The sequence below is a fragment of the Eptatretus burgeri genome, chromosome 11 (assembly GCF_056783735.1).
Source record: "Eptatretus burgeri isolate ZD-2024b chromosome 11, Ebu_testis_v1, whole genome shotgun sequence".
NCBI classification, from domain to species: Eukaryota; Metazoa; Chordata; class Myxini; order Myxiniformes; family Myxinidae; genus Eptatretus; species Eptatretus burgeri.
The window spans coordinates 89,710,307-89,738,186 of NC_140971.1; the positions used below are offsets into that span (position 1 = coordinate 89,710,307).

At 39.2% G+C, this 27,880-nt stretch overlaps 1 protein-coding gene across 4 annotated transcripts in view; it reads left to right on the plus strand.

Annotated features, from left to right (window-relative positions):
- Positions 1-9,054, plus strand: part of CSK (C-terminal Src kinase) — a 104,162-nt gene extending 95,108 nt beyond the window's left edge. For all 4 annotated transcript variants that reach the window (XM_085847333.1, XM_085847334.1, XM_085847336.1 and 1 more), the window contains exons 12-13: positions 7,084-7,170; positions 7,658-9,054. In XM_085847333.1, the coding sequence (XP_085703459.1) occupies positions 7,084-7,170; positions 7,658-7,831 (261 nt within the window). In that variant the 3' untranslated portion in view covers positions 7,832-9,054. The remainder of the gene's footprint in view (positions 1-7,083; positions 7,171-7,657) is intronic.
- The last annotated feature ends 18,826 nt before the right edge of the window (positions 9,055-27,880 follow it).

Genomic DNA, 27,880 nt, shown 5'->3' on the forward strand with positions numbered 1-27,880 from the left:
TGCCCAAGAGTTTGAGGCAGTCAAACATAACGGATTACTTCGCGAAGGAGTAAAGGATCGATCGAGCTTTGTGTTGAAGTCCGATCATGGTTTTATATTGGCTTGTTTTGTACATCACCGCACTCACTTACACATAGGTATTGAGTGGTAGTCATCACCACGATGACTGTGTGTCATGTAATTTGTCACCATACCATCACCGATGATTTCTGAGTTGTCTTACAGTTGTTCATTATCTTTACTTTTGATAAACTGATTCATGAATTCCATCTTTGCTTGATCACTTTCCAACTCACCAATGAACCCCCACCTATGCCCCGAGGATTGTGTTTCCCTTTTGGTACAATAGCCGGCTTAGAGATTGTTGCGCCCTCTCACACGTACGTGTCCAGGCCACGCGCGACTTCATCCTTCACCCCACAGTCATCATGAATGTTCGCATACGCGCAAGTCATCACACGGCTAAGTCGTCACTTTTTTCTCGGTCCCGATGGTGACGACTTACGAGTAGTCTACTGTATTTATCTTTAATGATTGTACTTTACTTTTTAATTGCTGTAATATTTTGGGCAAATCACCATGTGCAGTCAGTATTAATTCCTTTACAGTATTGCAAAAAGTATATTCGTTTATGTGCCGGTGCAAACTGTATTATTCTGACCCACTTGTACAGTAACAAAATATACTCCTCATGTGCCTTTACAAGGCATGTTACCTACCCGATACCTTTGTCGATGTCAGAGAAGCAGGGACGTTCATTATCCGAAGCGAACCCTACCCTACCAGGCATGCAGTTGACGTTTGTGAAAACGTTGAGATTTTAAGAGCATATTGTCCTCGGTGTAGAGATTTTTTTTTTTCTGCCACCAGAAACATGCTGCATCACCAATATTGTCTTAAATTAGAAAATTCTGAAATGAATTATGCTTGCTCCCTAATTAAAAGTGATTCACATGCCAACGGCCTTGGTATAAATGCATGTACAACAACAGTGCTGTTAGCTTGCCTCCACTTGTAATTTATTTCTCATAACTTGGACGTAACAATACCAACTAGACATTCATTCATCAGAAGACAATCAGTGAGATAGCAAACACATGTGCACCAATACATTTGTACGTATTTTATACGGCGCGCGACGTCTAATCAATCCACTCTGTGCGAGTTGCGTTCTGGAGATGACGTCAACGGTCACGTGACGTGCGGTTCACTGAACTCAACTTTTTTGAGGGTCGGGGCATTGCAAGTTGTGAAAAGCACTAGAAATGTTTGAAATATTGGTCTAATTATCCCATTGTTGATTTAAAAAATGAAACATGGGTGATTTCTTCACTCGGAAGGCCAAGTTAATATATAAACTAGAATGGGCAATCCGTAGAGCGCATACCTTCGCCTCCGCTACTTTTTTGTTCTTGGCATGAGAGTGGGGGGAACGGAACAGTGAACATTTTGGTGTTGGTTTCATGCAAATAGGTTTTGATTTGACCGTGTTATGACAAAAACCGCATATTTTGAAAGGTTTTGACCCCCAACCGCTAACAAGGGTAATGACGTAACTGTGTCATGTCGCCCATCACAAGATTGGGCAATGAATTCTGAACATTTTGGCATCGGTTGCATGCCAATTAGATCAAAATTGACCGCGCTATGGTAAAAATACGAATTTGACCTTTCCGTGACCTTGACCTTTGACCCGATCGCTCCCAAAATCTAATCAAATGTTCCTTGGATAATAACCCATCATCCCACCAAATTTCAAGCGATTTGGTTTAATACTTTCTGAGTTATGCGAATAACACACACTCACTCACTCACTCACTCACTCACTCACTCACTCACTCACTCACTCACTCACTCACTCACTCACTCACTCACTCACTCACTCACTCACTCACTCACTCACTCACTCTCACAAATAAATAAATAAATAAATACACAGCGACCAATACATAACCTTTCGCAGAATGCGAAGGTAATAACCAGAAAGTTTTGAGTGTCATGGGACCTTTAAGACTATTCTCTTTGTTTCTGAATCACAAAGCATGAAGCTTGCTGACTTCTTCCATCCACTGTGCATCAGCTTGTAGCTCTAAATGGAAACCTTTTCCTCTCTTCTTCTTCTTGTATGGGCCAGAGTTCCACTAGATGGTGTATTTTTCCCATTCCTGTACATCGTATGCATTAATGGTCTCTACTCTGGAGAAACGGTCTTTTCCTCTTTGCATGTGACTCCACATTTTGCTGTACGATACTGCATCCTACTTACAGGGTGGCAACAGCTGCTTCCTTCTCTGCTAACTTGGGAAGGATCTGGTCTATATGCTGATGTCACACTTTGAATTTGGCATTCAATCCATGTATTTCACTCTGTCTCACTCACCTATTTCCAGGATCAACCACTGGAAGAAGTTTAGTCTCTTGAACTTATAGGCCTCAACATCAGCCACAACCTCTCTGGGCAAACGATGTCAAAGCTGGCTTTGAAATCTAGCTGTGAAATGAATATCCTCCATTGTTTCAATTGATTCCTTGGGAGATCTGAACAGTTTATAGTTGTCAGGAATAATACCCAGATGATAGCTTGAAGGTGAGTGAGCTACTTCGTAGTCATTCTGTCATCACCAAATCTACTTATAATTTAACTTGAGGTAAATGTATGCAAATTGATTAGACTCGGTGATGTAATGGTTCGAGCATTCCCACCGAGTCGAGAAGGTCAAGTGGATCAAACCCAAGCTAAGTCATACCAAAGACTTAAAAAAACGGAACGTGTTCCTTTCTTGACGTTCAGCATTTAAAAGGATAGAGCACGGACCATTCCCATAGGTTGGCATCCACAGGGAAGAGGAAATTCCTCTTTTGGAAATGCCCTGCTGAGTGCGGTGAGAAAGGTGGCTCCATTGTTATGTCGTTGCTACCCAGAGTGCCCCTGGAAGTGACGGCCATTCAACCAAGCTCACTGTCTGTGTTCGTCTCGTCTAACAGTCCTGTGTTGTCTCGTGTATTAGTCTATGTCCATGTGTGTGAGATGTGTGTGGCAGTTCCACTCCGAGCCTTAAATGCTGTTAAAAAATAAAAAAATAAAAAAAAGGTTTTATTATCATTTTTATCAACGAGGTTGATGCAAGAACAAGATTTTGCTTTGAGCAGTTGTAGAAAAATATATCCATAGAAGCTAATTTGAGAGAAAAATTAAAAAAGAATTCCTTTCAACAATACATGACTTTCAAAATGTCTCAAACACAAATGATGCCTTTCTGCTTTTTTTTTTTTTTTTTACATAGAGTCCAGGCTCGTGGAAGAGCTGGAACACCCCCAATATATCAGGATGCAACAGAACAAACGGACAGTAGGGAGAGGGGGGAACACCAACAGCAGAGTTGAAGGACAAAATATAGGGACTCTGACCAATAATGGGTATGGGGAGGAATGAGGGGTAGGTGTGGATGCATGGGGTGGACAAGATGGATGCAGAAGCAAGCTCTCAAGAAATGAAATCTGGAAAATTGTTAGGTGTGGAGTGGGTTTAACGGAGGTAGGAAAGGTCATGGTTTTGGCTGGGAGATGATCTAAGGTGATGGTGAACAGCTGTCTCTGGAGATTTGGAGGGAAGAATGAGATTTGAGAGAATGTGAAAGTTTGTTCCACAGGATGCGGGGGAAAAAAAAAAAGAGGAACAAATGAGTGGAGATGAGCAGCTATTTTGGATTTTGGGTGTTTCACCAGATGAGGGTCGATGGACCGTGTGCACCTTGCATAAACCTGCAGGAGGGGAATGGGGAGGGAAAAGCATGCAAAGGGCGCCAGACCAGAAAAAAATGCGGTAGAAGAAAGAGACCACCGACCTGTTTGCGATGGGAAAGTGCTAGGCCCATCGATTCAGCTTCATCACTGGCCTTCATTGCCATAGCCACATGGTTTGGAGAGCGAAGCGGGATGCCAGACTGTATCGAAAGCTCGAGATGTGTTTAGAGAGACGGTCCTGATATCATGTCTGACATTGAGGGCCTCATCCATTGTTGGGAGGGCAGGAGCAGCCCGTCCAAGGTAAAGCGCCCTGGTCTGAATCCTAATTGGTGATCTGAGTTGAGGCCGTTTGAGAAAAGGAAACTTTTCATATCAACTGTGATGATCGATTCCATTAACTTGCTGATTATTGGAAGTGGCTAATGTCTGCAGTTAAGCGGATCTATTTTTGCACCCTTTTTTGTTTTTTAATGTAATGCAGTGATGTTGGCTGATTTCCCAGCTGATGACTGATGTAAGATGACCTTGGGCAAATGATGTGCATGGAGCAGAAAGAGGATGTACAAGAGCAGCAGGGCAAGTTTTTAGGACACGAGCTGATGCCAACCGGTCCAGTTGCAGAATCAGAGAAGAGGGTTGCTCGAAACTTCGCCATCTTCTCAGGTACAAAATATGCAGAGTCTCGGAGCATTTGGGTACGACTGGGTAGAGTGGGTACAGAGAATGAGGGGTTGGGACACAAGATTTGTAAGCAAACACAGAATTGAGGCATTCGGCCTTCTCACGAGTGGAGTCGGCTGTGGTGCCATTGGAAGGGGAGCGTACTCCGGAGACGTACTAAACAAGGCCTCATTAGGTTTTAGAGGAGGGAGACAAGTTTGAATGTTCATTCTTGAGGTTGGACAGATGTTGTTCTCTGGCTTTCCTGAGAGTGTACGCACACTTGTTGCAGGATTTGTTGAATGCACTGAGATTGCCTTTGGTCAGGTTTGCTTTCCAGGAAGAAAAGCCAAGTTGTTTCAGAGCAACTGCCTCACCACAGCATTCAGTGTACCATGGGTGGGAAAAAGGTAGGATAATTGAAGACTAGATAGGATGGATCTGTGCACAAGAAAGATCAGGGTTCTGTGGAAGAATGTCCCGGTTGAGTCAACATCAGGGGCAGTAGATATGGGAGACCAGTCTGAAAGAGAGATAGCTGCTTGTAGTCCCTGCCAGTCTGCCTGACTGAACAACCAGACTCACCGTTATTGAGGCACCTCTCTGAGAATAGCCAGAGAAATGTTGATTTTCACAAGCATATGATCGGATGAACCAATTGGAGCAGTGAAAGAGGAAGAGACATTTGCAGGGAAGTTGGTCATCACCAAGTTTCGAAGGGAGGATTTGCCATTGGGAGAAGTCTGGGTTGGAAAGTTCACAGATCGAGTCAGTCCCATGGAGTCACAGAAGTTCGTTGCTGAATGAAGTGCCATGGCCGATACAGAGAGAGAGAGAGAGAGGTACCAACACACAGCCAATTTGCATGGTGGCAATTGAAATTGCCACATATGAGGAAGAGAGAGTTAGGATGAGTGGTTCAAAGTTGGTCCATGTTGAGACAGACACAGAGATGCATATATATGTAGATGGAGTCATCACTGTTTGGAGGACAGTACAACACACAGACAAACAAGAGGTTGGGAGCAGAGGAGAAGTCACAGCCAAAAGTACTCCTGGGGGTTGGGAGGGGTAAGATCAGTACAAGGACAGTGAGAAACTGAGTTGTTGATGGAAAGTGCAATTCTGCTATCGGGGCAAGGTTCAGACCTCTCACATTGAAGGAGACATGAATGAGTCGGGGACATCCTGTGGGAGAAAGGATCCTATGAAATACATGTCTGGTTTAGCAGCAGCGGCTTGGATTTTGTGATCCGTCAGGTTGGAGCGGAAACCTCGGATGTTTAAGGTCCACACAGTTAGGTACAGGGGAGGATGCATTGGGAGCGAACAGGATGGGGGGGAGGCTTTGAGGTGGTGGTGTGAGGAGGGATACAGAAAGCAGAGACATGAAGTGGAGGGATGCTGATTCCAAATTCCTAAATTGGAGAAACGGAGATTGACCATGGGATGGGAAGTAAGAATTTTTGTGGAAGGCCCCAATAAAGGTGGTGCTGTAAGTGTGGGAGCAGGGTTGGTCAACAAGCACTTAGCTGACAGTTTTGGAAAATAATATTTATGATGAAGAAGGGGAGGAACAGATTGTTGTGAAGAACGTCGGGTACTCCATGGCGAAATAAGTACAGTGAAGAATTTAAAAATTGGGGACGTTTTAAAAGAAGGAAGCATTTATTTTTATATTCATTGAAGATGCAGTTTGGAGATACTGAGAAAAGTTAGAAAATAAGGAAGGAGTACAGGAAGTGTAGGAAGAAGGAAATTCCAGTAGCTTGAGATACTTGTGGAGTGAAAAACTTTGTGCATAACACCTCACTAGTATTTACCTGCGATGTTTGCGATAATGCACGATAAATAATTCTGCTTTTTATGCCTCCGGCACCCTTCGGGTTGTCTGTCTGTCCATCCGGATTTTCGTTTATACGATAACTCAAGAAGAAAATTGTAGAATTTCATCAAACTTGGTAAAAAGGTAAAGTAAGACAGGACAATTAAGTGATTAGATTTTGGGCCAGATTTGATAAAGGTCAAGGTCAAACTCTGAACTTTTACTCTTAACGCCCTAACTCAAATATTGGACAGAATTTCATCAAACTTGATACAAAGGTAAAGTTAGGGCAATTAACTGATTAGATTTTGGGCCAGATATGATAAAGGTCAAGGGTCAAATATGTCAATACTCAAGTGTTTGTTTGGGAGAGCGGAGGCATACCCGTCGACTGCGCGCAGTCGAATTACTCAAGTTTTAAACTTGCTTTTTCGGAGTCTCACAGCTGGTTCATTTCACATAAGCGAGAACACGTAATGAATTGTGTGTAATATAAATGAGGAAAGCAATTCCGAGTGGGTTTGGATTTTGTTTCTTTTAATGCATACATTTCCTAAACCTTCTGTGAGTTTTAAAGAAAGTGGGCATGGGGGGTCATTTTCAGGCTCTACGGACATCCCTCCTTCAGGTTTCTGACAAAAAGAAGTAAAACTATGCTGATTTAAAATTGGTTACCTTTTATTAACTTATTTTTGATAAATTTTGTTTGCATGTGGAAGGGGAGAGGAGTCAGGGAAGGGGGAAGGTTGGGGGTGGGAGGGGAGGTAGTGAGGTTGGTGGGGAGTGATTATGATGTGCTTCCCATTCAACTCTTAAGTCGTAATTTCATGTTGTCCACCTTTAACCTCCAGAGTTTTACATCCCAATCAGACGTCTGGAGCTATGGAGTTCTACTTTGGGAGATTTATTCATTTGGCCGTGTACCATACCCACGGGTGGTACGTACCTACGCCTTGTGGCCAACTCGAGCACAATCGTTTGTATGAATAATGGTTTAGCACATTGCTATTTTGCATTAAAATTTAAAAATCTTGGATGTCACTTGAGCACTCATTTCAAACCCACTGCCTTTAAGACCTGATAACTAAATCTGTGTGCATATATGTGCTTGCATGCTTTTTGAGTTCGCCAAGCTGACGGCTTCGTTAGCTCGCCTTAACCATCACCCTTCATCTATCCTCACCAGACGATCTCTTGACTCGTGATCTTGGATTGGGTTATTGTACCGTAGTATAAAAGATCGATCATTTATATCCTCATGTGGATGTTGAAATTGTTTCCTTCAAACCCTTGCACATTCCTTTAAAGCCTTGAATGTATTTGTTCTTAGCCTTACCCGCTTGCTCATTGTCCATGCATGCAAACTAGTCTTACCTATCCACTTCACTTTGATGTCATCTTCTCCACCCCAATACCTTTCCACAGCCCCTGAAGGATGTCGTGGTACACATACAGAGAGGTCATCGCATGGATGCACCTGACCAGTGTCCACCAGCGATATATGACATGATGCGCGAGTGCTGGAATCTAGAACCCACCAGGCGAGCAACCTTCCAGGAACTCCTAAAGGCACTCCACAGGTTGATGCAGCAGGCCTAGTACCAACTCGGGCCTTCTCATTCAATTTGTGTTGTCTTGTTTTCTCAAATGCGGGCACTCATCACCATGACCCTCGAATGCAGCAGCCCATGTGCAACACCCAAGTACCTTGTTCAAGAAGATCAGATAACCTGTGTTGCTGCTCACGTTGGATCTTGGTTCTTGGCACATGTTGTGAGGCCTTGAGATTGTGGCTGCAAATGTGGCAGAGTCGCATCATCGTTGATTCTGTGCTAATTTTGTCGCAACTTTTGCCTTTTAAGACATGGCCAGCAGTTTAGAATATTTTACATTTATGTTATTTTAAAACCTTTATGGCTTGCAGACATTACTTGCTGTTGCAACTTTGAAGATGGATTTTAAATCTTTATTTGCCCTCAGGTTTCCTGGCTGACACACTTCTGCTGTGCCAACCAGGACAGACAGATTCGCTTCGTGGCTTAATTGCCTCTTCCTGCCAGGTTTTTGATACCCACCCGAGTACCTTAAATATTCCAGACTCCCTGCCATTATGTAACTATGCATTCCTTGCCTTTTCCATATCTTCAAACACATGTTTTCACTCCTTTTCCTTATTTTATTTCCGACTTGTGTCGCATACCGTTTCTGTGTCCTCACCAGTTCTCATCTCCATCTTCCCGATTATCACAGCACCAACGAGAGATAAATCCTTGTGAAGGATCCTGGAAACTTTTATATTCTGTCTATTTTGGTTACTCCATTTAAATGCATGTTTGTTTAAGTTCATTAACTGATAATGTCTTGCTGTAATATCACTGTTGTAATCGAAATCTATATATATATATATATAAAAATACATATCTATCTTGCTCTGCTTCTTCCCCTATCAATCCCTACCAAACATCCTTTGTGTGAAAAGAAACTATGAGATCATTGTCCATCTCTCAAGTGCCTGACCCTGTCTCCTTTTGAACACTGCAGTCTTTCCAACCATTTTGTTTCATTTTATACAATGGGTTTAGCATTGCTCAAATTTAACCCAACCTTCTTAGCATATTTTGCCTTTGGGGTTCTCTGGCCACCCCTCTGCTTTGGGTGACCTGCAGCAAGCACCCTTTTTTAAAATATTGATGACCAATCTTATGGGGGGGGCCAAGGAGTTTGTCTGTTTAAAGATTTTTGCAGTGCGATCAACTTCAGCCATAGATATGCTCAGCAAAGCCACCTGTACTGATGGGCTGAATAAACCTGGTTGCTGAATACATTCTGTTTCATATATTGTAACATGCTCCCACCCCCCCTTTACAACAAATGGTTTGAAGGCAGCATAATGTCAGCAAAGACAAAGTTGGATTATTTTCCTCCCTCCCTCCCTCCCTCCCTTCCTCCCCCCCCCCACCTCCTTTCTCCTTTTCCTGCTTCTTGGCAAGATTATCCAGAGGGGAATGGGAGGAAGACATAGAAGACATAGTTGAATGTGGGCTGACTATCGACAACTTAATAACAACAGATAATTAGCTACCTCGCATTTTATTCCTCATTGGGTTTGAGGAGATTTGAGAACTTGTTTGAGACTAGGCTTGAGAAGACTATCTCATGATGACTTCCTGGAACTCCCAGCATGAGACTACCTCGTGTAGCCCCATACTGCTCTTTTGTACGGGAGGGAGTTGCAATCTCTGGTAGATTTACTTTGCCGAAAACCACCAGATGTCAGGTGAGGGATCTGTGGAAGCGTATGCACGTCATTTAGAAAAGAGCATGGTGCAGATCCATGCGTTCACTCACTGCCAACTCCTGGCTGGTGAGCAGAAGAAACACAGGTATGACACGTGGGGCTGGGTGAAAGAGTGCGCACCGGGGGACAAGATTTGGTTCTTTAACCCATGGAGGAGAAAGGACCGGTGCCCCAAACTAATTTTGCCTTTGCTGGGTCCAGGCATCGTCGTGGCACAGATCTGTGAACTAATTTTTTAGTGTAGGGGATTAGGGGTAAGTGCACCACAATTGGGCACTCCACCAGTGAGTCATGTCGGGCCACTCCACTCCAACCCCTAAGTCCCTGCACTTACCTGTGCATCGTCCCGGGAAGGGGAGGAGGTAGTTGAAAAATAGTTCAGACTTTAAAGGGATGAGGGAAAGTTAGAATTAGAGCAGGGTGAAGCTGGCCATCCTGCCTGCGATGGCTGTGCCGCCCACGTTCACCTATAAACAGATGCCTTTATCTATAAACAGAGGTTGTTTTCACCCCTGTCTGTTTGTTTGTTTTATGTGCAGGATATCCCAAAGTTCTGGACCGATTCGGATGAAATGTTGCGGGCAGGTTTGGTGTGTGACAAGGACGAACTGGTGAGATTATGTTGAAGATCCGGATCCAGCGACAAATTTTTTAGCGATTCTTCACCAATAGGAGATGGGACCAAAAACGATATAAAGCACGATATCTCAAATTTGTGGACGGATTCGGATGAAACATTGGGCGTGTGATGAAGGATTGATTCAATTTTGGTGAAGATCCAGATCTGGATCTGATTACTTATTTTTAATTGATTCTTCACCATTGAGAGAGAGAGAGGGTTAAACTAACATATAGCACGATATCTCAAAAAGTGATGGGTGGATTCGGACCAAACTTTGTGGGCAAGTTGGGTGTGTAACAAGGACGAATTGATTAGATTTTGGTGAAGACCTGAATCTGGATCTGATTTTTTTAAGTGATTCTTCTCCATTGAAAGATGGGGCTAAAAACTATATATAGCCTATATATATATTGTGAAGCACAATAATTTATTTTGTTCGATATGTTCTATTGGATCAGGCATTGCGTGGCGGATGTATGCGCTCCACTCGGTGCCTTTCTAGTTTTCTTTGTATTCTCTGGTTTTCGAATGATTAACGTTTCCTGTTTCGAATTATTATCCAATTGACACGATATTTTCACCATTGCTGCGACAACTCATGTAGAATGTTTTAATGATAATTATGACGTCATGGGTCACGTGGTATGGCAGCCATATTGGAAAAACGTAAACACTTTGGACCTCTGTATCTCAAACCGCACCAAGGAAAAAAATTGAAACTTGGCACACAGCAAGTACTCATCACGGGGAATGTGATTTTTTTTTAAAATGACGTCATAGGTGCCTTCGTTGTCGTGCTAAAAAAAAAAAAAACAGTGACCGCCGAACAATGCGGGGCCATCGCAGGCAAGAGTTTAAAAAAAAAATCCACAAGCTTCGTGTGACGCAATTGAAGTCGTCCAGAAGCGGTCCTGAACTCCACCCTTATATACCCCCGCATTGAATCTTTATTTAAATTGAGGTACTGCAAAACGAAGTTATTTGAAGGTTGTATTATGGCAGACAATTTGTGTACTGCAGTGTTCAAGTGTATAATTAAATTTAAATGAAATAAATATTGTAAGCGTCAGAAAATGTATTAATTCTAGAATTTACTGCCATTTTTTTTTTCACAATTTATTTTTTTATTAAATCACCTTTTTTGATTCATTCATTTTAGTTTATTTGGAACGTCTGCCACCAGACAAGGCAGTCCGCAGACTGATATTTGTCAAGTTTGCAACAATAATACAGTTTCATAAAACATACAAATATGTTTTATGGAAAGTCTAATCCCCTTTCAACATTTTCATCTTCTGTTGCCTTATAGCCTGCAATTAAATTGCATGAAATCAGACTTTTCCCACCTTTATTTACCACATTCGTTACCCACAACTTGCAAGTGAAAAACAAATTTCAGCATATTAATTAAAAATGAAGACCACAAGGGGAAAACCAGAGATGTCAGGATAAGTCAATTTTGAAGAAACTGAAAATCAAAGTTTCAAGACTTTGGTGGACTGTTTAATAACTGTCATAGAGATTTCTTTTCCAGTAAAAGGAAGAGTGATCATTGGCCGATCAAATTAAGCATGTAGCATTTGCCAAGCTTCTGTGTTATTTAATTTAAGAGCAAAGAACGAATCAATGTTGCAAACTGACATCACTGGTTATTCCCTTGTTTAATAATTGCCATGCAATTTTAACCCAGGATGTGCAGCAAATTCATGCTTGTTGGTTATTAGCATACATTACATGACATTGGTGATCACAGATTATTTTTTTCAACATTAAACGGTCATTGTTTTTTGTTTGATTGGTGTTCAACGCCATACTCAAGGGTATTTCGCTTGTATGACGACGGATTCTCCATTTCTTACTCCGTACTACTTAATATGATGGAAAACCGGGAGGAAACCAAGGATAAACCACCCCCGCGATAGCCGCAGTCACCTCATGTGACTCCCTCATATACCTAAGCAGGTTGATTGGGCGGTGGGTACATCGAATGAGGATGGGTACTCAGACGCGCTAACCATTAAGCCACGGCGTGGGTCCCATAAAAGTCACAATAAAGGTTTGACCAGGCTTGAACCACGATATGCACCAACTACGGAGCTCATGATATAACCAAATAGGCCATTGTAGTGCTCAGAGTTTATGCTGTGAAAGTTTTACAACCTTTCATTTTTTAGTTTCTCAACTCTGAATATTATGATGGAACAGTTAACATGAATGAAAGGGAGATAACCAGGAGTAAAGTCCTGACAACTCTGGGTTTCGACTTGTTCAGCTTTGACAACACTTGTTTTTTCATTGCACGGCTAAACTTTATACCATATAAATTATGTGACACCCCTGGTTATTTGTTAAAGTAATATTGTGAGAGGAAACCTTATGTTGCCAACTATTGGCAGGTGCAATAACCCTGAAATTTATAAAAAGTGGCATCTCTGGTTTTCCCCTTGTGGTCTTCAAATACAAAACTGGAATATCTTGGTTGATAAGTGTCCACCCCCCTCCCCACTGAGTTAGGACTTGCTGGAAGCACCTTTGACAGCCTCTACAGCTGTGAGTGTTGGGATAGGTCTCTACTAATTTTACACACCTTGATTGGGTAATATTTGTCCATTCCTCTGGACAAAACTGTTCAACCTCAGTCAAGTTGCGTGGGGAGCGTTTATGGACAGCAATGTTCAAGTCATGCAACAGATTTTTGATTGGATTTAGGTCAGGACTCTGACTGGACCACTCAAGGACATTTATCTTTTTGTTCCTTAGCCACACCAGTGTAGCTCTGGCTGTGTGGTTTGGGTTGTTGTCATGCTCAAAGGTGTAGTTCGTCACAATTTCAGCTTTCTTGCAGAGGGCAGCAGGTTTTCCTCGGATTTTCCTGGATTTTGCTCCATCCATTTTCCCTTCTATCCTGACAAGTGTCCACCCAGTCCCTGCTGTTGAGAAACATCCCCATAACATGATGCTGCCATCACCATGCTTCACAGTTGGGATGGTGTTCTTTGGGTGATGTGCTATGTTGGGTTTGCGCCAAATGTAACATTTTGCATTTAGGCCAAAAAGTTAAATCTCGGTTTTGTCAGACAACAAAGCGTTTTGCCACACGGCTTCAGAACCTCCGGAGTGTTTATTTGCATACCTCAAATGGGACTCAAGGTTGGCTTTTTTGAGTAATGGCTTCGTTCTTGCCACCCTTCTGTACAGGCCAGACTTGTGGAGTGCTTGGGATATTGTTGTCACATGCACGCAGTGACAGTCTTTGCTATAAAGGTACGCAGCTCTTTCACAGTTGCCATTGGCCTCTTGGTGGCCTCTCTGATCAGTCTCCTCCTTGCTTGGTCATCCAGTTTGGAGGGACGGTGTGATCTCGGCAGGGTCTTGGTGGTACCATACACCTTCCACTTCTTAATGATTGTGTTGACTGTGCTCCAAGAGATATTCAAGGCCTTTGAAATATTTTTATACCCATTGTTATACGCAACTTTATCCCGGAGGTCTTTTGAAAGGTCATTGGTGCTCATGGTTGAATCTAGGCTGCAAAATGTACCACTCAGCGGAGGAAACCTACAGGAACAGCTGATTTTATTCTGAAGTAATCAGAATGACTGCAACTTAACACAGGTTGAGGCCAATTAACTTGGTGTATGATTTTGAAGGTGATTGGTTACACCTGAGCTAATTACCCTCGCCAGAGGATAGGGTATTGCATTTGGGTCTGTTTGTCCGCACAGAACTTTAATGTTTTTCTCTGCATCCGATTGGCATATCAAGACGAAATTTTCACCATAGTGACAACTCCAATAGAATATTTTAATTATAATTATGATGTCATAGGTCACGTGGTGTGGCAGCCATGTTGGAAAAATGGAAAAAACTTTGGACCTCTGTATCTCTGAAACCACACCAAGGAAAAAGTTGAAACTTGGCAGATGCCAAGTACTCCTCATGGGAATGTGATTTTTTTATGATGTCATAGGTGCCTTCATTATGACGTCATAATTGCATGTGTAGAGCATGACATCCGATCAGTGGGAAAAATTTTGAGGGTCATCTCGGGATAAATTGGTTCACAGCAAAGAAGAAATAATTGATTGATATCATCTGTTATGATTCGGGAGTATATTGTTTTTTTTTTTGTTTTTTTTTAAACCTTCAAAAATCTTCCCTGAAATGACTGAACAGATCGAGGTGAAAATGTGCACATGTGACCGCCTATCCATGAGGAACAAAACCTTCACACACATGGTCACAGGTCACATGGTTTGTCAGTCTTATTGGATTTACCATAAAACAAATAAAAATCTTCAGAACGGTTGGACAGATCAAGGGGAAACTTCAAACAAATGTTCCGCAAGCCTTGGGGATACCAGTTTATTCATGAATAATTGATGTCACATGGTCTGACAGCCATATTGGATGAAGCAAAAATGTTTAAAAAATTTTTTCATTTCTTTTGAACTGCTTCATCGATTGATATGAAACTTCAAAATTATGATCTCGGAGTGATGGGGAATATGTTTTAAATTTCAAGCTGATCGCGTGCATGGTCCGGCAGCCAGAATTTTAAATTTTTTTTTTTTTAAGCTCATTTGACTGTGCTTGGATGTGTTTGAGGGTATCGGAGTAGCAGCTGAAATGTGAATACTGTCCAGGTTGCTCCTGATGACTTCATATTTGCTTTTTGCTTGTTCGGGTTCCTTCTGATTTCAATGCAGTGCTGTATCTATTTGGTCTTCCATTTGATGTGATTGAATTTATTTTAATCCCATTCTAAATTTAATTGAATCATAATAAACGTCATGGCTCATTGTCAAGTGCCCATTCAAAGGGGTATTGCATCAAAGTGGGATGTCTTGGAACTCGGTCATCACTGCCAGCAGTTGTAAAGTGGCAGTTCTAGTTATGTCTGTTATTAATGATGAGAAGATGCCACCCGTCGCTTCGCTGACGGTAATACTCGAGGGGGGAGGGAGAAAAGGAGAAGGAAGAGTGAGAGAGGGGTGGGGGGAGAGGGAAGAGGTGGAGGGGAAAGGAGAGAGGAGGGAGGGGGAGCGAGTCGGGGTGGGGGAAGGGAAGACAGAGGTGAGAGGAAGGGAAGGCAGATGTGTCGTGGAGTGTTAATTACGATTCATACTGTTTCATCAAAATTATTCTGCATAGAATATCAGTGAAGAAGGAAACAAAATAATGTCAGAAATCCATTTTCTACCGGTCATACTATAAATACAGTCCGGAGACAAACTCCTGTCTGGATACAAACTCCTGTCTGGACAAGTCCGGAGACAAACCCCTGTCTGGATACAAACTCCTGTCTGGACAAGTCTGGAGACAAACTCCTGTCTTGATACAAACTCCTGTCTGGACAAGTCCGGAGACAAACTCCCGTCCAGACATGAACACCTTTTGGCTATGTCCAGAGAGAGATTGGGGGGGGGGGGGAGTGAGAGAGGAGATGGGGGAGGAGCGTGCTACACTGTATTGGAAAGAGATATATATATATATATATATATATATATATATATATATATATATATATATATATATATATATATATATGAGATTTCTCGCAGAGAAAATGTTATGCTTTATGAAAAACAACACACACACGTGCTTGGCCAATATCGACAATTTTTCAGGCATCCTGGCGTCAGTGTGAGAGCCAACTGTAGTACTTACTGGATACAACCAAGAAACCTTGAGTCTCTTTCACCGAAAAACAATATTGCATTTATATAGACGTTTCAGCGACATGTTCACAAATGTTAATCTTTTGAAACAGCTGCGTGTCACTGGTGGAAAAATTTAATCTTTGGCTCAGTAATTTAGAAAATGCGTTAATATGGCAAAGGGCTCAAAAATCGGGTGTTATTTCAGAACAACTCGCTCAGGGTGATTGAGCACGAAGGACTCGATCAGGGTGATGGAGCACGAGCCACTCGCTCAGGGTGACGGAGCACGAAGGACTCGCTCAGAGTGATGGAGCACACAACTATAATGAACAGGCATTCGATAATATAATTTGAGTGAGGAAAGTGAAAAAAACACGATCGTTCAGAAATCGTTGTGGCCTGTTCCAAGTCAAGGCATGGTTGAGCAAGCCAAAAAGCGTGGCGGCTTCAGACTCCAGCGAGGTTTGCCAGGAAACGCCTTCAGACCCCAGAGAGTTGGGTGGCCAAGGATCGCTTGATGAAGGATATAATTAAATAACACCGTTAATTATCTTCAAAAGGGGTGTTGTAATTAACCCAAACACCCAATTTTCACTCTTGCACTTCCTTGGAGTTTTCTTCGTATACAAGTTTCAGGCGGCTTGGTTTTATGGTTTTGGAGTTATGCAGTAGACACACATACATACACACACACACACACGCACACCCTTTTATTGGTATAGTTGTAACACCAGTAACACAAAACTATTCAAACACCACACAAAACAAGTCCTGGCGAGGGTCTGCAATCTCTGATTGCTCTTTTTCTTGTTTACATTTGCTATTATGAGGAGTCGGACACTTATCCAACCAAGGTATTCTAGTTTTGTATTTCTAATCAATTTTCTGAAATTTGTAGAATTTGTTTTTTACTTGAAAGTTGTGTGTTTCGATATGTAAATAAAGGGAGAATAAAGTCTGATTTAATGTATTTAATTCCAGGATACAAGGCAACAAAAGGTGAAAATTTTGAAATGGTGGGGGGGGGGGGGGGCGGGTACATTTTCTATCGACATTGTATATAGAGCTCATAATCATATACAATTACATTAATATGTATATTATGCATCAAAATAAATGTGTGCAATAAAAATGCAAATTAGCCTGAAATAAGGAAACGTTTGAGATCACAATGAAAGGTATAACATAAAGGAGCATTGGATAAAATATAAAATAATCATAAAAATACAAAAAGGAGGGAGGAATGGATATTTCAGGATTCACGAGTCGGGGTACCCGTCATTGCTCATTGCTGTTCTCATCATGTTGACATTTTAGCATCTTGTTTGCAGATCATCGAACATCTGATTGATATAAATTGTGGGAATATAGTATTGATTATCAGCTGCTTTTTGCTCATGTCCTTTTCTCACCTGTGATGCAAGTAGAGTGACCTGCTTTGTGATCCTTCACAAGGCTGTGTATAATCAGAAATAGAGTATGATGGGGCGATATATTACCGTTATGTGAAGAAAATGGAAGACTGAATAAAACAAGCGCTTTCTGAATCTCATCGATGTGAGAAATGGGATTGAATGAGACTCACCATTATTATAAGTAAAGAAGAATATGAAGGAGGAAGAGTTTTTGTTTATCATGTAAATTAACCACGTGGTGCATTGCCTTATGCGTGTATGTGCAGCACGTTATATGTATATGTATGTATGTGTGCTATGGTGCATGCATATGTGCATGTGGCGGCTGCCGATTGTGTCGGGGTACCAATATTGCTTAATTTGTGGTATCCCCTGCAGGACAATTGTTGCATGCCGGCCGGACAGACACAGACGTGCAGGGATGGACGCAGGCATGCATGGACTGAGCTCCTTTTATATTATAGACGAGCAAATACAACCTGCTGCTTCGCTGGGAATATTAACCCTTTGAACCCTGAGTTCCTTGGACTTTTGGCTCTCCCACCCTGGGCTCTCCAGAGAAAAATCCAGCCGCTCAGGTATATGGAGGTTTGAATAGTGGCCAAAAAAATGGCCGCGAGGGTTCAAAGGGTTAGGGGGGAAAGGGAGAGAAGAGGGATAGAGAAGGGAGGGTATTGTGAGCAGAGGGGCAGGGAGACTGAGGAAGCAGGGGGGAGGTGAGGAAGGTGGAGCATGAAGAGGGGTGGGGGTGGGGTGGGGGCAGTAGTGTTATGGGAGAGCAAGGGAAGTCCGTCCAGACAAAACCAACATTCAGATACGTGCGGAGATAACCACCGTCCAGATACGTACACACACACACACACACACACACACACACACACACACACACACACACACACACACACACACACACACACACACGATTTCCAGCAGATGTGATATCCAGTTGAACAGCATGCACATTGTTGAATCGCCCTGCCTGTGAAACACTGGGATGATACTTTATAGCAGGGTCAGGATTAGAATCCAGGCAAGACAGCTTAAAGCGAGCGTGCGTACCTTTTGGCTATCCTGCTGTGATGTCGACGAAATGTTTCACTTCCCCCCCCCCCCTCATCTATGCCGAAGTGACCACAGAACAACGTGGGGCCATCGCAGGCGAGTGGCCCCTGAACATTGTTCAAGTCGATCAATATACAGTGTGGATATTGTTGAGTTCTCGCAAAGTGGCTGAAGCAACCAACAAAACAGTATATAACGAACGGTTTGCACGCGATTGTATGCAATCACCGAGCTGTTATATTAAACACACACCTACCGGAGACACTCGGAATATCTAATATGTCCAAATTGACCAAATGACCATTTTATTTTAGCAGTCGGTACTGCTGCCAAGTTCAATTCTTGAGCTTAAATTTTAGAATTGGGCTGAGTGCAAGAGATTCTCGAAGTTATGGCATGTGTGGAAATAAAATAAAGCCAGGAACGCTTGCATCTCCTGGCGTATACAAGCATTGCAATGTATCCAGCGATTCGTAGGTATGATGATCACTCATTCAATAATATGAATTAAAATTGACTTGTTTACCATCTGCACATCTTCTCCAGATGAATACGAGCCAGCAACCTGTCAGTCGTGTCAGCAACGAATACATATCTATGTCATGGATGTGAGGCTTTTGAACAGGAAAAGGTTTTTATAAGGAAAAATCAAACTATTCATTCGGTATAACTGTTTCTTTGTGACGTTGATGAAAGCTTCTTCAAAGAATCGATGTTATATTATTATTATTATTATTATTATTATTATTATTATTATTATTATTTTGCAATCATCTCACTTGTGGATTTTTTTTCACAATATCAAATTTAAAAAAATAGTGTTTGTTCCATCGTCGATAAAGGCGAGTTAAGGGTGATCGGATTTCTTTTGTCCTCAAGCCGTATATGAGGGGATCAGCAATGGGTGATGTAAACATACAAAGGATATAAAGAATTAATCTGAATGAAACGCTATGATCTCTTAACCTCACCGATATCACAAACGCCATTCTTGATCCCACCTTCAACACAAACACCATGATCTGTGTGCAGCACGTGTGCAGGGCCTTGTTACTGAATGTACTTGAACTGGAATTTCTGCACAAGCTGATGATTCTCCAGGAGGTGAAAATGATTGTTATGGTTGATAATATATACACAGAATATGCAATAATGAGAATAGTTATGTTTGCAACAGTTTTTCCTCCACAAGCTATATTAAAGAGAAATCCCATCATGCAAAACGCTTCTGAAATTGTCAATTCGTTATTACAAAAATAAAAATATAATGCAAAAATGGGATGAGACATTATAATTGTAATTGTTGTACCAATGACACCCAAGGCTAGGAACACCATTCCCTTTCTCTTGGCTGTCCAAACTGCATATGAATACGGCCGTAGAATGGCCCAGTACCGGTCGATGTCCATTAACCACTGGATTAAGAATTGAGAAGGATCAATACAATCAATGGAGAACAACTGAATGAGACATTCTGTAAAGTAAATACGTCTTTTCACAGCCAAGAGTCCACGTACAAAGGTGGCTATCAATACACAAACCCAAAGTGCATCTGTGATAACACAAAGTGCGATGTAAAACACCATGGGTTTATCAAAACGCCGCATCACACAGGCTCCGAGCACCCCCAGGTTGAGCAGCACAGTGAACATGCCCAGTGGTACCAAGGATTGGACAATCACCCTCCAGGGTCCCTCTTGGGGGAACGAAGAGGCGTCCAGGGTGATGAATATGGGGCCCATGTACGGAGCAGTCTGATTCATATTTTTTTCAATGAAATCCTGTTGAAGTATTTTCATTATTCCACTCCAGGATACTTTTGATGGATGTCATTCAGAACGAGTGCCCTGATGTGAATGTAGTTTAAGCTAGAAAGATAAATAAATCCAAGTTGATGTCGAATAAGTAATGTTTCTTTTTTCTTCTCAATATGTCATATCTGGAGTTTGAAATATTTTCAGGCTGGAAAAATGATAAAGGAAATCGATTACATCCATTACATTGTTAAAGATAACCAGTTCCTGCACTTCTCAGTTACAAAGAATCAGATTTTTAAAAGTACGAACTGAAAGAACTCCAAGTGACTCACCTGTACAAAGATGATCAATCTATCAAGGAAACATAATCCTGGGGTGAATTTGGCCCAAAGGGGAAACATTGGCACAACGCTATATCTGCCGTTTCTGATATATATGTGTGTATGAAGACATGTATGTATATATGTAGATTGTATATATATATATATATATATATATATATATATATATATATATATATATATATATATATATAAATATGTATGTATATACGAGGTATGTTCAAAAAGTATCCAACCTTAATTTTTCGTGCGTAAATAAATGAAGCTCGGAAGGTGTGGTTTGGTGCATGTATGTAGGTGATCCTAATCCATATGCGTGAATATTTTCCCCCCTGCAGAAGCTGTCAGTCGCCGACAGACCGCCGATGAGTGAGGAAGTGTAAGAAAGCACCGTCAGATTTTCGTTTTTGACAAAATGACGGATCACTGTGGTCTCATCGCCCGTAATCACTGTGTTGAAGAAGTTGGGATCGCTGTTCACAGTCTCCAGCATGTCCTGTGGGATCTCCAAACGGAGTCGTTTCTGCTCGATCATTCGCAGCTTTGGCACGAACTTCGCTGAGATTCTCCTTCAGCCCAAATCCTCAGTCACAATGGAATGATCGGATCCAATGCTGACTCCCGCCTCGGCTGCAAGTTCTCTGATCGTGATTCGACTTTCCTGCATCAGCAGGGTCATCACTTGGTCAATGACGATCTCTTTTCGGGATGTTGAGGGCCAACCAGACAGTGCTTCACTTTCCACTGTTGTGCGACCATCTTTGAAGCGGTTGTACCACTCTTTTATCTGTGTGGTGCCCATTGCTTCGTTCCCGAAGGCCTGTTGAATCTCGCGGATCGTTTCCACTTGGGAATCACCAAGCTTTACACAAAATTTGATGCAGTAGCTTTCTTCAAGTTTTTCCGTCATTTTGTCAAAAACGAAAATCCGACGGCGCTCACTTACACTTCCTCACTCATCGGCGGTCTGTCGGCGACTCACAGCTTCTGCAGGCGGGAAAATATTCACGCATACGGATTAGGATCGCCTACATGCGTGCACCAAACCACGCCTCCCGAGCTTCATTTGTTTACGCATGAAAAATTAAGTTTGGATACTTTTTGAACACACCTCGTATATATATATATATATATATATATATATATATATATATATATATATATATATATATATGTGTATATATACATATACATATATATATATATATATATATATATATATATATATATATATATATATATATATATATATGTATGTATATATATATATATATATATATATATATATATATATGTATATATATATATATATATATATATATATATATATATATATATATATATATATATATATATATATATATGTATATGTATATATATATATATATATATATATGTATATATGTATATATGTATATATGTATATATATTTATATGTATATATGTATATATATATATGTATATATATTTATATGTATATATATATATTTATATATATTTATATATATGTATATATTTATATATATATATATATATCTATATATATATATATATATATATATATATATATGTATGTATATAAATTTGATAAATCAATATCCAGTTCTTGAGATACACCAAAGATAGAACCATCTTTACCAACATAAGTCATTTATATTAGATTAAAAATAATATCATAAAATTTTTTATTTTTGTTGAGTTGAAATAACACATAAAGACATAATTGACCACAACACTTGGAATTTAATTCTTGGACTTGAAATGTTTGATAAACACCATTCTGTAAGAATTTTATGACTTCAACAGGTGGTGGAAGACCAAAACTATCAAAATAATATTTGTCTTGACTATTAAAAATACAAACCCAATGAGAACTGTTCCCATTATTATCTTCTAAGTTCATAATAATATTCTTTGTATGTTTCGGCACATTTGTTAATTCATCTCTCATACAAATAACCACATTATGAATTTTTAATTTCTTACAATATTTAACAAGTTGTAAATTTGATGTTGTATTCTTTCCAAATTCTTTCAACCACTCATCAATGCTCATTTATTTATTAGAAAGATATAATCCATTACCTCTTTTCGTTAATTTTACACCTGCTTGTGCTATAGAAGAAAGCATATCTCCAACTAACAATCTCGCTTTATCAGGCAGACCTTCAAGTTTTTCAGCAAAATCTACAATTGCTCCACTTCCACTAATTTGTTTCTCCAACTCTTTGTTATGTCTTTCCAATTCTTTTTGAGCCTGGAGTTGAGCCTTCCTTTCGTTGGCAGTTTTCACCGCTGTTGAAATACCACCCGTCAATGCTCCAACCGCACTTAAACCAGCAAATAAAGGAATTAGAAATGGGAGAAATCCTCCACTCCTCTCTCTTATTAAATATTTTTTCAACATTGGTTTTGTCATTTTAATTTTAAGTGAGCCAGTGTCATTCAAGATTTTAACCTGTTCTCTTGTGAGCAAAACATCAATTCTTACTGCTCCTTTTCTCTGAATTGTATTAACGTTAATCGTACAAGGCTTTTGATTTTGAACACAAGATGATAGTTTATGAAGATTAATTTGATTAACATATACCCCAGTTGGTACTTTGCCACTCATTTATTTAACAAAAAATTATGTGAGACCAATCATCACACCATTATCTGTATTAATCTGCAATTCTGTTTCTTCCAAAAGCAAACAATATGTATCAACTTCTTCACTCTCTCCTCTTTCAATGTATAGGGAAGTATCCACTCGATTAGATTTTATAGTTTCCTTTTGAGCGCTCAGGTCAAATGCATAGATTGTATACAAACTTTTAAATGCTGTCATATCCAAAATAGATTCTTTATTTCCATTACTTTCACACACCTTTTGGTAAGACTTGTATGCTTCAGCAAAATCATTTTTTTCCCAATTAATTTCCAATCTATCTCGTGGATAAAATGTTCCATCGAGAGAAACGCGAAGTTGTTTCACCTTAGCATGATCACTCAATGCATTATTCTTATCAGTCGCAGTATCACCATCTGGCTTTTTAAAAATCATCCACAGATATCGTGGCTTTCCTTCCAGAACACCCAAATTCCACGTGTAAGTAGTTTGGTTGAGTTTAACGTGTTGACATCTTCTTTTGAGGTATGATACGCTGAGTGGTTTCTTTGAGTTAAGTCTTCGATTCAACATCTCTTCTGTTTTAAGATTAGGAGTATATTCACTGATATACCAACTCATCTCCTCAATTACAAATTTATTCTGATCACTAAAAGCATTACCAACACCAAAAAGCAATCGATTTTCATTATCATTCCTTTGTAGTTGAAATCTAATTTTAAGACCATACAGAACTTTATCATGATCACAAAATCCAAATATACCTTTAAGAGGAACTGCCACAGTAATACTATTTTCTGCTTTTGTATCATCATTATACATTCCTTTCCTTTGAGTATATCCAGGGTCTGTGTTTGTTCCCGTTGACATATCAGGAATAAAACCTTCGACAGACCCCTTTCCCATTCTATCACTGAATGTATAGAGTGTAAATTTCATCATTTCAGATACAGCAGAGACATAATCAACCGCTTCAACTTCTTGTGTTCCAATATACAAACGCACACTATCAAACATTTTCCAGAAGAAATCATTTACAAGTGTAGCGTTTGTGTTATTCCCAGCTTTATTGAATTTAAATTTACACAACAAGAAACTTTCGGAGAGATTCAAATAGGTTTGTTGATTATTTATTTCAAAACTTTTGGTACCATTCGTATTCCAGTCTGTTCCAGTTATTGCATTTACCTTGAAGTAATCTTCTTTTTTAGTGGAGTTTGAGATAATAATAGTATCATCCAAATCATAGATACTATCAATTGCTTCCATACTTGTATTTATTTAGGAAAAAAGATGTTAAAACTTTTGAAACCCTGATCCAAGTATTTGAATTATTTTCTGTCGTTCTTGGGGGGACAACTGAGTTTTGCCTTTCTTAATTTCTTTTATTGCTTGTAATTTATGAGATTCCTTCTGGGCATCTTTTATGCTCTTTACAGCACCTGCTACATTTCCCACAGCAGAAGCAGTTGAACCAATTAGATCTTTATGTTTAAGAATAGTTGAACCAATACCCATTAGAGTATCAATTATCCCATCTCCTCTAAATTGATGTCCAACACCCCTTTGTCTCTTAGGTTTATAGTCTCCTCTACCAAGATACATACCTTCACCCTTGTAGTATGGGTAAAGGAACATCCCATCCCCTGTAATTATTTTATATTTTCCCAACTCGTGTTTCCTCACAATAACCATCGTATTTATTTATTGGAAAACTTCACGTAGGTGAATTCTGATGGATATAACTTCTCCATTAAAAGAAATCACACGATTATCTTGGTCGGTTATCCTAAAATTTACTCTGTGTATGGTTTTTCCTGACACAGGGAGATAAACCAAATTTTTAGGTTCCATATTGAATTTATAACCAATTGGGGTTGAGTATGCGCTGAATGAAAAAATTGTATTTGTTTTTTTTTTCCATCATTATAAGCACCATCAATCAAATCACAGTGAATTAACACCGAATTTATTCCCGAGGATATTTGAATGACATTATCACTGTAAAACGTCCCATTAGTTTCAATCTTTTTTGAGGAGAAACCCAATAACTCTCGAAATGAATTATCAATTGTGAAATCAACCTTGTAGTTATTTTTAACTTTAATCGTTGATTTTGAAGTATGTTTTTGAATGTCTATAACAATATTTTTTGGTTCATCACCCTGTTCTTTCATAAGACGAGCAATTTCGGAAGTTATTTGAGAAATCTCATATGCTCCGGGTGAGACTGTTATCGTTTTGTATCCACTTCCCGGATTATAACTAAACTTGTCATTTTTCTCGCTTATATTAAATAAGGCATTATAAGTTTCCATGGACAATAAAGATGCCTCATATTCTTTTGTTGTGTCAAGTTGTAGTGGGTATGGGAATGAAGATGTGTGGTCGCTTGTGAAATTGAAACTAAGGATTGTGCTTCTCATCTTATCTTATTTAATATGAGATAAAATGTCTTTATATTGAGATTTATTAATTATTTTCATGTTCATCAACTGGTCTAAAATGGCTGATGCTTCATTAAAACAGTTGTTATTTCCAGCCTTCTTATTACCTAACAACAATAACAGTCTATTAACTAATTGCGATGGGTCATTTGGAAGAAAACTAACACCTGAACCAAGGATACTTAAAGCCTGAATAATGTGTTTCTCCTTCTCATTCTTCCTACTTTTACCAGAAAGAATAACCTTATAATTTAGAGTGTTCAGCAGATCAATATATACTCTATCATCATTATTTTCCATATCCAATGGTTTATCAATATACTTTGATTCATCCCTCACAGTTGAACCTTGTCTTCCATCTTTTGTGAGAAGAAACAATAATCTCGGAGTTAGTTTAACAGGGGGTTGAGCAGAACCCAAGAACCTTAATTCATCATTAAATATCAATACCTTTTCTTGAACAAGATGAAATATTGCTGATTGTTCTGTTGGAATGAGTCCTGCTTTGGTTTTTGAATCCGCTGAATATTCATTGTTTTGAAGAGCATTCACAATATAATCAGGGGGTCGATTAATCTCTTCCAGTTGTTGAAATAAACCTTCATCATCATATTCTAATTCTCCTAAATGCTCTAATTCTTCCTCCGTCATTTGATCAAAATCTTTTAACATTTGAAGTTTTTTAGGAGTATATTCTACTGTGGGAACTGTGGAAACATCTTTCATTTTTTCATGGGAAGTTTTTAAAAGTGGTTTAAAAAATTTCTCTTGTTTTCTTTCAAATGCTTCTTCGCCCGTTAGTTTCTGTCTGCGTTTCTTCTTTATGTCTTCCTGTTGTTTTACAACTTTTGAAACCAACTCTTGATGTTCCTTAAATCTTCTTGCTCTTTCTTTTGCATCCATTTATTTATTGTAAAATATAATTTAATGAATTGTAAAGATCAACAGGGAAATTTTCCTTTTCTTCATCATTCAAGTAGATGTGTTCAAATAAATCCTTTTCTTTAAATATTTCATCAAATTCTTTATTAACATTAATGCGAGTTGTAATTTCTTCTTCACTAATACTTGCATCTCTGCTTTTCATACGTTTGCGTTGAGTTTCTTCATCAACATCAAAACCGAATGATAAAATCTTCACTCCGCTCAGATGGTTAATAATTTGTCTCGTTCCTTCTGGATTAGTTTCTAATATCCCAAGACCACCAGATTTTAGTTTCCTTAACTCACTCTTACAATGTGAATATTTTGTTGTACCAAGAGAAACCTCCTCAAACATTTGACCTTCATTCCTCGATCGCATATGTTCCTCCACTGAAATATAGTGATAATCTTCACCTTTTACTTCTCCAGGTCTTATTGCTCTAGTTGTTGTTGATACAATGCGTATCACGGGGTGTTTTTTAAGTAAATTTACAATATTCTCATTTGTACTACACAAGAACCTTGATTTATGAAAGTTTTTTTCCAGAAGCAGATTTACCCACAAGATTTACAATAATAGTTGTCATTTATATATGTAATTGTTTATAAAACAAAAAATATATCCCTTAATATCTCATCTTGTTTCACAACAATATATTTATATTTTTCAGTCGTGTGCTTCATGTAATCCTCAAATTTCTTTTTACTACATAATGTAGAACAATTATCTCTCCAAAAATTATTGATATCTATTGAATTTAACTGGAATAAAATAAAAGCATTAGCATTGTTTCTGATGGAACGACGAGGAAGTTGAAAGTACGATTGACTAAGATAAATACAATTACAAGAAGAATGTCTCCCTCTTGTGTAGTAGCTGTCCATTACCGTTTGGTTTCTCTCATTAACACAATCATCAAAGATAACGAGGTTCTATTTTGATTTATCCAAATCTTGGGGAGACGGTATATCATCCGTATTATCACTAAGAATACAAGTTATAGGATTTGATTTCTTTTTACATCTCTGTGTATCACAAAATAGTTGAATTATATCTTCAATGTTATAATCATTTAGGTTTTTTTGACGTTTAAATAAACCGATTATATCTTCTTTTTGAAGACCAGCATTAAAACCTTGTGAGAGTAGTTGATACTCTGGTTGAAAACTTGACTTTGTGAAAATTATTAAATTATCATAATCTAAAAAGTTGGGAGCCAGGAGCATTTTTAAAAGTAAGCAGGTTTTTCCACATCCACTTGAACCAACTATGAGACATCTAAATGAATTTGGGAGATTTTTATGGTTGTTAAATTTTATCTTATTTTCCCAAATGGTTAAAAAATCATTCATTTATATATTTGGAAAACAGGTTATTTAATTTATTATTGGCTTTTTTAGAAACTATATTTTATCCTAAGTTCAGGTTTAATTTCAAGATAATCCATTATTTTATTTATACAATATCTTGTGTTGATATTTCCCTGAAAATTACATCCATGAATAAT